This window comes from Pan paniscus, chromosome 20, assembly GCF_029289425.2.
Source record: "Pan paniscus chromosome 20, NHGRI_mPanPan1-v2.0_pri, whole genome shotgun sequence".
Taxonomy (NCBI): Eukaryota; Metazoa; Chordata; class Mammalia; order Primates; family Hominidae; genus Pan; species Pan paniscus.
In genome coordinates this window covers 36510523-36526326 of record NC_073269.2, presented here as the reverse complement: position 1 = coordinate 36526326, position 15804 = coordinate 36510523, and the positions used below count along the sequence as shown (strand labels likewise).

Genomic DNA, 15804 nt, shown 5'->3' with positions numbered 1-15804 from the left:
TTATTGTAATATGTCTCTGACAGGCAGTGTGCTGTCCTCTGTGGAAAGAGCTTTAGAAAATTCCCACTGAAGCTCTCGACACTGTCATATGCAACAGGCGTCTCCCCACCCAACTGGCTGGGTCGGCTTCTCCCCTCGGTGGCTCTCCTTCTGCACCAGAGTTAGGAATCCATTGGCTGTTAGGATGGGCAGGGCACACTGGCCAGGACCCTGGCTCTATGGCACCAAGGAATTTAGGACCAGAGTTTTAAAAGTTAGGAAGAAGGCATGCAGAAATGACGGAAGATCCTGAAAGTACAGCCTGCAATATGAGTATCACCCACAGAATAGGGTGAGATGCCACCTTCTCCAAATCAACAGCAAGGGTTGGAGGAGCTGCTGAGATCTGTGGGGAGTTTATATGATTTGAACTAGGTATTTCTGATGCTTGTTCAAACACTTTTACACCCCTTGAGAACAGAGCTCTTCCTTAAGAAACATGGGAACATTAGCTCCTCCTATAAGCCTGTTTCTATAATCATGAAAGTGGGGATTTAGGTCTACTAACCACACAAAACCAGCCCTCAACTTTATCCATCTGAGATGAGAAATCTAGGAATGATGCTTTGGTCTGACAAAGCCCAGATTCTTAAGGAGAAATAGTGATCAGCCTGGTAGGCGGATTTAGAAACCCGTACCTACTTTGAGTGAAGAAGAGAAGGAGGAATAAACATTAGAAATATTTTATTCATTGTGCTAATATCACTTCTACCCTTGCAAAGGGAAGCTAGGGGGGGTTGAAGCTTACAAATGTCACTTGTGCTTCTTGCCATGCTAAAAAGAGAGTGAATTACACTATTTAAGAAAAAAAAAAAAACAGCCCATTTGGATTTGTGTTCCTCCTAGGTTGTAACTTTTAGAAAAGATGAATATGTCTGGACCTTCTACGATATCACAGTCGCCCGCAAGAAAATAAGAAGAGGACTGCAATTATGGTGGGCCAGATATGGGGGGAGTGGGATGAGAACTGGCAGAGTCAGGCCCATCCTAGAGGCAAGAGGGCAGTGGCTCCACCCCCAAGCAAATGCAAGAGCCAGGGAGGGTCTTTTCCTGCCTACTTCCAAACTAAAGCAAGAGGACACAGAAGAAATGGGGCCAAATGGAATGCAGAACTCACACTCTCTAAAAATAGGCGGCTCGTGGCCAGAGTCAATTTCAGCATCTTCCCAGGAGTGGAAGGCGGAACAAGGGGCCTGAACCCTCTGCTGCAGAAGCAACCAGGAAGCCTTCAATCTTGGCTGACATGAGGGTCCCCAAGCCCCATGAAAGAGGCGGGGGGTGGGGGGCACAACTTACATCCCAGGGTCTGCTGCCCAAAGGCTGAAGGGTGGACTAGGCAACACGGTTTGCACATAGCGGGGAAATGTCAGGGACGTGTTGTGTGCTGCTGTTTTGGGAAAAGGTGAGAAGTTCCTAGGAGCTTACAGCCCAGAGATAAAAGGCTCTCAAGACCCGGCAGGCTCCCTGACGTTGGCTTCCCATTCAACCTCGCCTGGTGCGAAAGGATACCACTGGGCAAACTTCCTCGAGCCAGGCAGCCTTCCTTCATTACTGATAGGAAGATGGGAAAATTAATAGGGGTAATATGAGCTCATTTCAATAATAATGAGCTCATGAACATGCCAGGTTTTGATCTTTTCTGATGCATGGATTCCTGGCAGGGACTATGGTCCTACGTAGGTAGTTGAAAGAACTGAAAATAGACTTAAAAAAAAAAAAGACTCTAAACAACAATAAAAAAGAAACCACCCCGATCACAAACCTAAAACAACAATGAAAAAAAGAAAAAAAAGCCTTAAACATTGCTCCCCCAGTTAAAAAAAAAAGGGGGGGGGGAAAATTTGGACTGACATAAAACGCTTTTTTCCCTTCTTTTAAATATTGTTTTTAACAGCTTCAAAAGTAATGAATTGTATGTGGCTAAAAATAGATCTGGGGGTAGTGGTTAATGGGGCCTTGTGAATCATTCAGCGTAAGGAACTGTCAATATTTTTTTGAGCTGTCAGAAATCCATTTAGTGATTTTCGACAATTCAAAAAAATATTTCTGACCGCTTGATTCAGTTCCTAGTGAATTAGGGAAGAAGAGGAATAAAAGAAATATATCAATCTAAATTATGAACCCAGAGTCTAGCTTCCTGAATTCTTCTCTGTGCTTAAACGAACAACAGGATGTTGAGGTTCAAAAATACTCTCTTCTATTTCCCCCCCTTCCTTCCCTTTTCTTTCCTTCCCTTCCCTTCCTTCCTTCTTTCCATCCTGCCCTCCTCCCTTCCTGCCTTCCTGCCTTCCTGCCTTCCTTCCACAGGTGAAGTAAAATTACAGAAATCCATTCATAAATTACAGATGGAAAGGTATCATGGTCATTTGTCTCTGGTGAGGATATTTGGAGCTGGTTTCAAAGGGAAGAATGCATGGAGCTTCTTTTCGGAGAAAGGCTTCCAAATACAGATATCAGGGTGCCAAGAGAATGACTTTGATTCCCCCTGCCCACCCAAACATTCATTTGATCCAAACCTAGTCCTTAAACTTACAATGATGTTTGGAAATCTGGAATTCCTCTGGGGTACCCATATGCTTTAAGGAGATAAAGAAGTGTCAGTTTGCTACAGGATCAGACAAGCATGAATCCAAGATGCACAGGGTCACACCACTACTGTTCAGGGACTTCACAATGTACATGTCTTGTTAGAGCAACAGACAGACAGGTGAACAGACAGACAAACAGAAGGCAAATGCAGAAGGCCAAAGTCACAGTAACTGCCATTTGGTTTGTCTAAAAATGAGTCACAAACACCCAGAAACCATCTCCCTCTTTGGAGAGAAGGTCGCTTTATTTCCATACTGTTGTTAGTGTGATATGATTTTAGTATCCTCTAAGTCAATAAAAGAAAAGTTTAAGAAAGCAGATTTGGCTTAGCAAAGCAGTAAGGAATTGTCTTTAGGCATCTTTTGCATAAATTGAAAATACTGAAGAATTTGCAAGTTACCATGTCTCTTTTCATTTTTGTTTTGTAAGTCGATTTTCCCCCCTTCAAGTTCTAGATGGCAAACAGGAGTAGTTCACATGGTGAGAGACCACCCCCTTTTCCATGCCTTCTGTACAGGCATTTTAGTACATTCTAATGCAAATTAGAACACAAAAGTATGAGTTCTAAAACTTCTAAATAAAATGGACTTTTATGATTGTCTACATTGCAGATACAGCATTGAGGGTTTTTTCAAATATTTCATTCAAAAGTTGCTCATGGATAAGTCTACCCCATTTTTTTTAAATGCACAATTCAGCACTGATGTTTTGGGAAATGAACTATAGGAAGAGGATTCTAAAACTTACCACACAAGTCTGGCCTCTTGATACATCCAGAATTTGCTGTGCTACTTGCAAGTCCGTTAAAGGCTGCTAAGCCATCAGAACTGTAGGCCCTGAGGACCGACAGCATGTTCATCGGCTTGTCCAGGCTCTGGGGCCCCCGCTCCGGCTTTGGCAGGCCCGCCAAGGGGTCCTGGGCTTGGAGAAGACCCTGGCTGTGCCACTGCTTCTCCGGTGCTTGGGATAAAGGTGAGACCAGTCCCTGGACGGGCTGGGAGGTGCCTGTGGGCTGCAGGCTGTCCCCGCCATCGCTGCTGCTGTCTTTGCTGAGGGCAGACAGTGGCTTGGTCATCATTTCCGGTTCGGTTTCAACATCCTCTTCATCGTTGTTCTCCCCCTTGGAGGAGTCCATGTCCTCTGAGGAGGCAATGTCAGAGAGGTCATCAGTAGTGTTCTTACTCGTGGTTTCGGGGATCAGGATGGGGACATCCTCTTCAGAGTGGGCCTTTCCATCAGGCTCCTTGTTGGGGCAGGAACTGGAGGCCCCTGAGCCAACCATGCCTGGGTAAACACCAAACTGCTTGTAGAAGTCTGATGGGAAGTTACAAAATGCAGGGTCCACGTGGCCGGTCCATGCACCGCTCTTCTGCTCCCCCAGAGTCTCCTTGAGCTGACCTTGGGCCATCTTCTCAGAAGCAGAGTCTAGAGAGCTGATCATATTGGAGAGGCCCAGGTCTTTGTTTGATTGTAACGAGGGCAGCAGGGCCATCTTACTCACCTCCCGGGCTTGGTCTTTGCAGTTGACTGTGACCCCGATGGTGTTATCTTTGCGTTTCGCTTTGCCCAGGTGGTTGGCCTGGAGATGAAGGGCCATGAGCTCCATGGAGGACGTTGTGAAAGCACAAAACAAGCAGCCGTGCCACGCAATGCTGTCCTGCACAGTTACCGAGGAGCCCGGGAGGGAGGCGGCATCTGGCCGCACAGACAAGTCCAGGGGTTCATACTGAGATTTCTCCGACTTCCTCTGGGAGGACTTGCCACTGGGTTTCTCCTCACCACCATCCACTCCGTGGACTTTCATGGAAGGGGGGTCAGCCAGGGCTTTGTCCTTCATGTCCTTCTCCTTCTTCAAGGAACTGAGGACAAAACTGTCCATGAAAGCTTGCAAGGACCCTTGGAAATTCACACCGTTGCTCACAATGCTTTGATAAGCTCTTCCGATCTCAGAGAAGTGGGTGCTTTTGGAAGGAAGGTCAGTGCCTTTCAGAGCATCTGAGGGGACCTCCGAAGACATGCCCGTGGCCTGCCCCGAGTGATCTCCGGAGGAGAGAACCCCTGATGTCCACTGCTGAGATGCAGGGCCTCCTCTGAAGTCGATTCCAGGGAGACCCTTGAAGGCCCCCCTCAGGATGTCTGGCCTGATGAACAGAGAAGCTTTGCTTGACATCTCGTCCTTGTGGTCTTGATTTGGGGGTTGCCCAGACAGCGGCCCAGCCCCGTTCTGCCGCTCCCGATGATGTCGCTCTAAGTGGTATTTTAAGGACGCTGACTGCGTGCCGGCATAGTCACAGTGCGGACACTTGTAGGGTTTCTCACCTGCAAGATTTTGATATAAGAAAAAAAAGAGGCGTTTATCTCATTTTGGTGTGCTGAACGAGGCTGGAAGGATCAACATTTGTTCTTTGAAACAAAGCAGCTCAAACTAATAATTAGAGAACAACTGTTTTTTAATAGAAGAATAATTCGTACTCTTAAGCTTTTTTAATGATTTTGTACCATTTGGGACTATTCAGGAATGACATACTATCTACACACAATTAGCTATCTTTTTCTTTATCTAACATGTGAAAACGGCTGTCGATTTAAAAGCTATGATTATGAAAATTAAGCATAATAATTTCAGCCACAGTGATCATTAAAAGTAGAAGTTTAAAAAGAGAAAGTATGTAACAAATGGGTGGTTGCAATATTTTGTGTATACAATAGCTCTAAAATTTGTTTAAATTATACACATGGAAACCATTTTTAAACCTAAAAATTTTATGGCACTGTTACGCAAGACTGAAATGAATGATTTAAGTCTTGCTCTGCAGTAAATCATGGATATAATTAGCAAATGGCATACTGCACAAGTAATTTATCATTATTTGGAGGGCACCATTCCAGACGGGCTCAGATATCTGCAGACCTACTGCACTGTTTCTAAATAAAGAACTATAAATACAGATTCTATAAAATATTAATACCATTACAGTGCATTATGATTGCAGCATGTAAAGACATATAGTTAAGATAAAAAGCAGTCAATAAAACTTAAAAGAAAATGAGTAATAAAAAGGCACAAAATATATTTAGTTTCTGTATTTGAAATTAACATTATCTACTGGTCTTTGTAGTGCCTTAAATTTGTACTAATGGCAAACCTAATGCTCCGGTAGTAAAATGTGTAATTTACCTATAATAAGCGCTTTCTAGAGAATAAAAATAGCTTTAAAGAGTGTTTTAAAACATATAAGATAATTTTCATGAATTAAATATTTATTTAAATTCAACACCCCCAACTTCTATTGTTCTTTCCACGGTGGAAAAAGATACCAGAAGAGACAACTTACATTTGCTGGCATTGTGGGATAGAGAAGGGGAAGAAGGTAAACGACTGCAGATTTAAATATATTCCAAGAATTTGTTAGCAATCCCAGGTCTTTTCCAGACTTTGCAATCAAAAGGCTCTCTGGAAGGAATGGGGACTGTGACAGTCCCCGCTCTCTTATTCACAATGGTGCCCTGTCAATATCCACAATTATTTCTTCCAGGAACCTCAACTATTCCCCCTCCGCTTCCTCTGTTCTATTGTAAAATAGACTGATCTAAAAAGTAACAACAAATCGTCAGTGAATGGTGTCTTCTGAAGACATTTCACTGTGTCTAGTCTCAGCGGAAGGCATGAGTCCCAGTTCTCCAGGCACAGGGCATTTGGGGGCGTGGACTTTGTGAGCAAGAGGGCCACCAGCCTGGTTCTGAGCAGGAGATGCCATGTCATCTCCAGATCACGTGCCAGAACCGTGGTTACCCTGCCTGCCTTATCAGAACAAGGGTGCCAGGTGCTATGAGCAGCTGAGATCTCTCCTGGACACTTTTTCAGAGGTGGCCCTTAGGTCTAGGAAGGGAACCCAGCAGGGAATCTGTTTCTCTAAACATAAAGGTCACAGTCATCTCTAGCTAGACCAATGACAGGAATCTAGGAGGAAGTCTCTATCCCCTTTGGGGTAAAGGCACAGAGAATTTCAGGCAGTAATTTCCCCCTTCTTGGAGTCAGTCCCAGGTTAGACTCAGACTCATTGAGCTACTGCTATGTAGACATCCCATCGCAGGCCAGGCTGGGATGGGGCACTTCTGGGCAGCAGGATGTCATGGCTGATTCAGCTTATCTGGAAGCCCAGTGATCAGGTGTGACAGAGGCAGTCCCCGAAACTTAGAGGGGTCGTGATGGGGCCCACAGCAGGCAAGCCTACCTAGAAACTCAAGATCCTGCCCTACGGGTGAGAGCAAGCCCTGCGGGAGGGCCAGGCGATGAAAGCCTGCAGAGGTGAGGCCCGCAGGTGCCTGGTGGGACTCAGGCTGTGTTTTAGAAATGCACCTGGAAATGATTATGTGCATCTGGCAGGCAAAGGGGCCGTAGAGAAAGCACGGGCATTCATTAGCGGAGCTAAAGAGGGGGAAGGTGGACTTTCCTCTCAAGCCTGGGAATGTGGAGGGCTGCCTTTCTGGGTGGGGACTGTGGGGATGCACAGAGGATGTGTCTATTTCCAATGGATACATATTTGAAAGGCACACAGGAGGCCGAGCGCAGTGGCTCACACCTGTAATCCCAGTACTTTGGGAGGCTGAGGCAAGAGGATCACAAGGTCAGGAGATCGAGACCATCCTGGCTAACATGATGAAACCCGGTCTCTACTAAAAATACAAACAATTAGCCGGGCGTGGTGGTGGGTGCCTGTAGTCCCAGCTACTTGGGAGGCTGAGGCAGGAGAATGGCGTAAACCCGGGAGGCGGAGCTTGCAGTGAGCCGAGATGGCGCCACTGCACTCCAGCCTGGGCGACAGAGCAAGACTCTATCTCAAAAAAAAAAAAAAAAAAAAGACATATGGGAGCGGTAGTACTCAAACTGTATTGTGCATTAGAACCACCAGGGGAGTGTGGTAAGACACCAGTTCTGGCCCTAAGGCACAGCAGTTCTGATTCCCTGGGTCTGGGGTCGGCGCAGAAGTTGGCCTTGTAAGCGTCCCTATGATTCTGATGCAGACATGTAAAGACAACCCCTTGAAAAACCATCCTGGAATTGCCTTGGGGGCTTGATGAAGTGCTGATACCTGGTCCCACCTCCCCACATTCTGAGTTAATTGGCCAAAGATGCAAACTTGGTTTCGGGATCTTTCGGGACTTTCCCAGGTGGCCCTCTGTGGATCCTGAGTGGGGAACCATTGTAGGCAGCCTTCCTTGGAAGTGCCTTTGAAGTGGGAACCATGAATGGTTTAGCAGGGAAGACAGTCTAGACCTCAGGAGGTATTTGAGAATCTGGACTAGGGACTGGACACCCACGCTACTCTGAATTCCACTGGACACAGAATCCTGGTCTTGGGACTTTTTCTTCCTCAACCTGTAATAAGACATGTTGAAGCACATGTTCTGTGGGGTCTCACGCCAATCCTAAGCTCGTTTAGGAGCTAAACTAAGTCTCCTGAATAGAGCCAGTGCTACTTGTGCACATACGTGTCACCCACTGACTCAGAAACCTTCAGTTTGATTCACACACATTTTTTTGATGGAGTGAACCAATGGATGAATGAATAAACACCTGCAACCTCCCTTCTTGACCCTGGAAACTGAGTAAAAACCAAAGAGGCAGGTTCTCTGCTCTCATGGCTTTTGTAGGAGACATATCATATAGCAGGCTAGCAGAGTTCACGCACACGCACTCTCACACTCACACACAGCATGCGAGTGCACAGGAAGATAGCATCCCTTCACTCCACCCTCTGTCTTTAGAGTTCAAAATAGGCCTTGCCCCTCACTGCTCCAGAGAATAAAAGACAGAGCTGAGAAACAAGAAAGGCTAATTCCTAGCATTGGAGTCTCCACGGGCCCAGGCCTGGTGAATTAGGGGCTGCTTCATGAGCTTTCAAGGGTTTTCTGAATGCACGTGCTATGCAAGGTTCTAGAAAGCTCTCCACCCACGCTTCCTCTGCCTTCTGCACTGGGATGAAAGGGCTGCATTGCTCTTTCTGTCCATTTCTCTATACAGTTCCACCTCCTGCCGGGTCACTAAAGGGCTTGGTGTGGGTAGTTTCTTCCGATCATCCCAGTTCTTCAGTTAAGTGCTCCAGGTGGGCACGCTGTTCCAGGGGATAAACCCTTCCCCTTTGGACTTACGTTCACAAAGAAACAAGCTCAATTTTAATTTCCTCGTAATCGCTAAATGATTGGAAGAACCACCCCTGCCCTCTATCTCAAAGCCCTCGCTTCCCTTTCCGGGCTTCCTATCCAACAAGGGGCACAGGGAAAGGCTTTGGAGATGAAAGTGAGCCCTGGCCAGGGCATGTTTCTAGCCAGGCACACCCAGAGGTTGAGCTGTGAACCTCCTTAGAACCCCAGCAGCCCCAGGGTCTTGTGCTCCACTGGAAACATCCCAGCTGTTTCCCAGGCATTCTTTCCTCAGACGGCCCATTTCAGAGTGCTCAGGAGGCAAACTACTTACAACGTTGGCCTAGACGGGGTGGGGCAGCAACCACAAGGAGAGGCCTAACAGCACATTTCACAGGCTCCGGGGTGCGGTCTACATCTGCTCTTTCATTTGGCCGGCACAGGCAGATGCTGAGTCTACCTGAGCTGAGAACCGCTTCCCAGCCAAGGCCTCTGCATCTGGATGTGCTCTTCTGCCCAAGCGCTCTGGGCTAACTCTAGAATCCCAGGCCTCCGGACATGGCCAGATACATGCCAAAAGAGCCAGGCATTGGGCCTGCCTAGCCCTGCCCAACCAAGGCTGGACTCTGCCTGAGACTCAGGTCTGCATTGCCTGGGCAGCCCCATGGTACAGGCAGCCCCAGACCCTGCCAGCAGCTCTGTCTAGTTGAGTGATTGGCCACTTAGGCCATAAATGAGTCCCATCTACTGAGGGGACCACTCAGGCTGCCTCCCAAGGTTTCCAGGGGGTCAAGAGTCCTCTGGTGACCTCCATGATGTTTGTGGTTCATTGCTTTGTGTTTATCTGTTATATGTGCCACACACTTGCATGCAGGAAGAACCACACAGATCAGATGAGTATGCAAAACAGCCGTTCTCTCCTGGAGCACAGTGTCACTCAACTCTCACCAACTGTGGGCACTAGAACCTTTGATTTTCCAAGAAAAGTCTCAGCCAGGCATGGTGGCTCAGGCCTGTAACCCTAGCACTTTGGGAGGCCAGGCAGGAAGATCACTTGGGCCCAGGAGTTTAAGACCAGCATGGGCAACACAGGGAGACCTCATCTCTACAAAAAATTTAAAAATTAAGCAGGTGTGGTGTCACACACCTGTGGTCTAAGCTACTTGGGAGGCTGAGGCAGGAGGATCGCTTGAGCCCACGAGTTGGAGGCTGCAATGAGCTATGATTGCACCACTGCACATCAACCTGGGGGATAGAGTGAGACCCTGTCTCTAGAAAAAAGAAAAGTGTCATATCTATGAGGTTTCTGTGTGCAGTATCTTACTTTTTAAATATTAGTACCTATCTCAAAACTTTTCAAACACTGAAGGGTCACAGTGCTCTATTTTACAGGTGGGGTCTGGAGCAGGCAGTCATTGTGAACTGTGCAGAATGGGGCTCTTTGCCCACTAAAGGAAGCAGCTACGAACACTGGTAGCCTTCTGCGGGGAAACCTCTAACTATATTTTAAGGAGTAAGATGTGGGCCCAAACAATGCATTTCTAGAAAGAAGAGTTTTGCTAGAAAAGGCATAATGAAATTAAAAGGCCGCAGTTCATCATTCCAATTGATTAATGAAATTATTGGAACTGTCATACAGTAAGCCAGCTTCCCACTGACACATGGCATAAGATATAGGTTTAGCTTTAGAATATCATTGACAACCTCTCCCAAGTCACTGTATCATCAATTTCTAGAAATATACGACCAGGTGGTTTAATTAGTTCACGGTACCTATTTTTACATGCTCATATCTTTTATAATTCTGAGCCTCTACTTTGCTGTTGATATGTCAAAGGAACCCTCACTGTTCCAGGGAGTTATTCTAGAGCTATTTAGAGCAAGTTCCCACCAGCACCTCTCCAAAAATAACAGGTGGATTCATATTCTCTTTGGAAACCATTTTAAGGTTTAAGATGTGATTCATGCTTCTCATTTTTTTATTTTGTTTTTGTTTTTTTTTGCTAAATCTCCAAAAGTGTTTCACTTTTAAGTTGAGCAACTGAATATTTTCCTGTATTTGCATCCTCAATTTGATATTTATTTAGTCCTTCTCCATCTCTTTACTTAGTTAACACCAGGAGAGATAAATATGGTGGTGTCTTTGCAGCAAAGCTTCAGTACATTAATATAAATTGTACACTAATTCCCCCAAAGCATATATATGTTGTAAACCTGAAGACTTTTCACACAGCTGCTTATTGCTAAACAGTGCCTTGTCCAGAAGGGGACAATCTGTGTCTCTAATTGCTGTCACTGAAGCCCAGATTCATTATGTGACTTTCCCATTAAAATGTGAGCATTAATTTGTATAATGAAATATCACCCACTGCAGTGTTCATTAGCCATGCCCTACTGTATACAGCACATTGTTAGCTACCTAGAAACTGTAGTTAATTTCACTAATGGATATTTCCCTACTTAGTGTTTGGTAGGAAATTTATACTGTAACATTACCTCTTCAACTTTTAAGGAAATTTAAATTCAATCAATTATTTTCAACAAAAGTTTAGGATGTCATTAAGGCAGGAAAAGCAAGGATAGGGAACAGAGGAGGAATAAACCGGGCTTTTAGTTCATCTCAGATATAGAAAAATGATGGAATTTTAATTCAAAACAAAAAGAAAAAAAGACATCTCCTTTTGGAGATTTTTTTTTTTTTTTCATCATTACTCAGGTGGTTGGTCCCCCACTAACGGCAAAAATGCATGCTCTCTTTTTGGAAAAGGAAATGAGAAGAACACCCATTTTAACTGATTCCTTTTTGAAAATGTATGCAAAGTGCTTTTATATTTACTCAGTGTGTGAAAACAGCCTAGATACCTTACATAGAAGCATCAAATGTAAGAGACGTAGACACCAGCCATAAGGCACCTGGATGGGGCCGGCTGGAAGTTTCATTTCCACCCATGTTTATCTACCAGCCACTGCTCGGGAAGCACTTTGAAGATGAAAGGTGGTTTCCACCATAGCATGAGTTTATCAGCTCTGTGATGCTGGAAGTGATTCCACTCCCACTCACCCCCACCCCGTTTCCATCCCAGGAGGTCAGAGCGCCTCCACATGCCACAGTGGCCATGCCTCACCCCTAACCTCGCTGTGCTAGTGGGGAAACCCAAGCACGTGGGGCCAAGGAAGCCTGGCCTGGGGCCAGTCTGAGGGAGGGGTCAAGGAGGAGCTGGGGTGCACAGTACTTCCCTTTTAAATTCCCTGGAGGCTGCGCCAATACCACTTGTGAGTACAAGTCACTTCTTTCCTTCCTGTTGGGTATGGTGTGGACACACACTGTCAAAGAAATGTTGCATTAATTCCCTAAAACAAGCCAGAAATTCACTCAGAAAAGTAAAAAGTAGCAATACAATGCAGCGGTGAAGAGAATGAGATTCTGAATTAGGCAGATGTGATTATAACCTTTAATCCAAGCCTGGACAACTCCGGGATGGGATAACTTCACGTCTCTGTCTCTGAGGCTCAGCGCCCTCCCCTGCAGCGGGGCAGGGGATGGAGCCTTGGTGGCTGAGGTGCTGTAGGGATGAAGGAGCGAGTTAATGCAAAGTTGTCTAGCACAGAGCCTGCATGTGGGCGTGGATAGAACGTGGGAACTACCATCACTGTTATTGTGCCGTTACTCCATCCCTGCGGGCTGAGTTCTGTGTTCAGCCAGTTGCTGTCATGCTTTGTAGTCACAAGGCAAGATAATGTCCAGGTCTCCCTCCCTACACCCGACTGGGTGTGCAGCCCTTTGGGGGCTGCAAGGGAGAACGCCCTCCCTTCCACAATCCTCCTTGGTCCTACAGGAAAGGGACAAGAATACAGGTGAGAGCCCAGCCAGCATCCAGGAGGTGTGCGTGAAGACAGCAGCCAGGAGTTGGGGGGTGCCGGGCGTACCCTTCAGCCCAATGCTGAACCCCTCGTGACCACAGCTGAAATCCCTGGGAAACCACCACTGACTTCCCTGTGCGGATCCATTCCCACAAAGAGGTTCCCGACTCGGGGCTGGAACATGCGGCACATCAAAACCAGATTAATAAACCACTCACAGAATTCGAGAGGGAGAAGAAACTAATGAGATTTATTTTTAATTAGTCCCTGAACTTTCATGCCTCCAAGTTTTCACGAGTGAAGTTGCTTATTACATTTCTCTACAATGGTCATTCCTTGAGACAACAACCCCATCCCGAAAAACCCACACATGGGAGAGCCTCGGTAGGGAACCCAGCCAGGAGTCCCGCAGCCACGCATGAGGTGCTCACCCACCAGGGGGTCAGGCCTCCCCCAGGCTTTCAGGGACCTGTCAGCATCTGCCTGCTTCCTGTACACACAAAACAGATACATCAGACCTTCCAGAGTACCCCCAGGCACCTGGCTTCCCAAGGTAGTGCACAGGGAGGGGACGTGGAGGAAAAGAATGGCATGGGTGAATGGAGACCAATCCTGAAATGATTCGCCAACCTCTCAGGAGACTCTGGGGACATACGCCCTCCCCGTTGCATGTTACAACTAGATGTTTGCTGATGTATTTCTGTGATGGTTAATTTTTGTGTGTCAATTTGACTGGGCCACAGGGTGCCCAGATATTTGGTTAAGGATTCTTCTGGGTGTGTCCATGGGGGTGTTTCTGGATGAGATGAACGTTTGAATGGGTGGGCTGAGTAAAGAAGGTGGCCCTCTCCAATGTGGGTGCACCTTGTCCAATCCGTTGAAGGCATGAATAGAACAAAAGGCTGAGCAAGGGGGAGTGCACTCGCTCTGCCTGGCTGTCTTTCAGCTGGGACATTGGTCTGCATTCTGGCTCAGACTTGAACTGGAATTTACACCATCAGCTCTCCTGAGTCTCCAGCTCACCAATTACAGATCTTGGATCTTAGGACTTCTCAGCCTCCATAATCACTTGAGCCAATTTCTTACAAATCTCCTGTGTGCGTGTGTGTGTGTGGGGGGGGGGGGGGTGCATATCTCCTTTTCTTTTCTTTTTCTTTTCTTTTCTTTCTTTCCTTTTCTTTTCTTTCCTTTCTTTCCTTTTATAGAGATGGGGGTCTCACTATGTGGCCCAGGCTGGTCTTGAACTCCTGGGCTCAAACAATCCTCCCGCCTCGGCCTCCCAAAGTGCTGGGATTACAGGTATGAGCCACTGTGCCTGGCCATATATACATTTCCTATCGGTGCTGTTTCTCTGGAGAACCCTGACTGATGCAATCTCCTTTCTGAGCCTGCAATAATGGGCTCTGAATTTGAATCACAGACACTGTGCTGTAGAATAAAAATTGTCCATATCCAGTTATTGGACCCTAGTCTGCCCAGGGTAATGTCTCCATGAGGAGAGAAGTTCAGCCACCTCTGGGTCAAGCAGCCATCAACGTCTGCCCTGCCTGGAGCCAGAGTGAGGCAGCCTCCAGGATCTGATGGCCTTAGGGACTCCCGAGATCCTGCAGGAGCCTCCCCTTGGTCCCCTGAGGACCTGGCTGAAGCTTAGGGTGCACCAGAAACATCCTAGTGACCCATAGGCTCTCTCGGGCTCCCAGACGTTCAGAACAACCTGACTGGTGCATCTAGTCAGCACCTCTCCAACAAACAGGTGTTAGGAGAAGAGAAACAGTAATTGAGTTAATGCAGTGGGGAGAAAAAGGAGAGAGGTTTTATCCATTGATGTTACATGATCGAGACTTCCAATAAAGATGCAGTCGGACAGAAAAAATACAGAGAAGGTGCCATCTGATATCCCAATTAAAAATATATTTATATTACACATTGGGTTTTTAAATGTGCTCATATAGGTCCATTGTTTAAAAACTTCAAAAAGATGGCATTTTGGAGTACATGTATTTTTGTTTTGTAATAAGACTGCTGTCCTCTGGCCATGTCATTTAGAAATACAAAAACTGTATGGTATTTGGAGCAAGGAGAGACACCAGGGCCAAAAGAGAGGCAGTCAGGGCCTCTCACCAACTTGAGTCCCACATGAAATCACTTATTAACAAATACGTTGATTGTGATTTTTAATTACTTGTGTAATCTACACTTTTACATTGTCATAATAGATGTTTATTTGGGTGATTTATAACATGTAACACTTTCTGTTCTATTCAAATGCACAAGTGTAAGCATTTTCCAGCTTCTTTGTTCTTAGATAAAAAGGAAATTGATCTTTATCTGGTTAACCATTCTGCCTTTTACATACGGCAAATGCTGCTTCCGAGGGGTGGTGGAGGTGGTGTGATGTTTCCATGGCTTCTTTCATTTTCTCTCTGATTCTAGGAAGTTTCCAGAATGCCTCTGTCCATGGCCCTGTGTTGTCTCTCTCAATGTCTCCAAAGAGTATTCCAAGGTTTGTGAAGCAGAAGTTCAGAAACATTAGTCTTTCTCAAGCTTGAAAACTGCAAAGAGCAATAACCATTTGCTCTCTCCCAGGTTATCCAGAACTTCTGTCAGCTTTGGTCCTAAGTTGCCTGGAAATATTCTGTGGAGTGTCTTCTCTTACCCCCGGGGAAGCTGACTGGCCTTGGGCCAACAGGGTTAGTGAAGCCCCTCGTTGAGAGGCACCGCCTTTCCTCACTGACTCTTACACCCTGCAAGGCTGACGTTACCCATGGAGAGTTACCACCTGGCTGGGAAATGTGGTCCAGGGTTGTGTGTCGACATGAAATACACAAGACAAGACATGCCTAGCCTGGTTTCCACACTCCTGCAGGCAGCTCAAGCGTGGGTGCCCTGTGGACCACCTCCCGTATCCTGGCAGTCTGCGGGTCCCCACCCTGCCCAACCACCACCACAACCCTGGCTCCAATCTGGGGAGGAAAATGGACATTGGCATCATCTGAGAAAACCAGATGTCTGGGCTGACTGCCTTCGAGCCTGGTCACTTTCACGAATTGACGCAGGAATGCCTGGGTCAGCAAATACTTTCTGAGTGCCTACCTGGGCCAGGCTCTGTTCTAGGCTGGGGACACAGCTGGACAAACAGACACAGCCTTTGCTCTCAAGGAGTTCACAGTC

The 15804-nt window shown here is 46.5% G+C and overlaps 1 protein-coding gene across 23 annotated transcripts in view; it reads right to left on the bottom strand.

Annotated features, from left to right (window-relative positions):
• The window catches only part of ZNF536 (zinc finger protein 536), a 489498-nt gene that overhangs the window by 160831 nt on the left and 312863 nt on the right, over positions 1 to 15804 (bottom strand). For 15 of the 23 annotated variants that reach the window (XM_063599531.1, XM_055103794.2, XM_055103798.2 and 12 more), the window contains 2 exons: positions 12012 to 12096; positions 3376 to 4949 (listed from right to left, as the gene is read on the bottom strand). In XM_063599531.1, coding sequence (XP_063455601.1) covers positions 3376 to 4949; positions 12012 to 12096 — 1659 coding nt within the window. The remainder of the gene's footprint in view (positions 1 to 3375; positions 4950 to 12011; positions 12097 to 15804) is intronic. The other 8 variants (XM_057300667.2, XM_063599534.1, XM_063599533.1 and 5 more) reach the window with 1 other exon arrangement.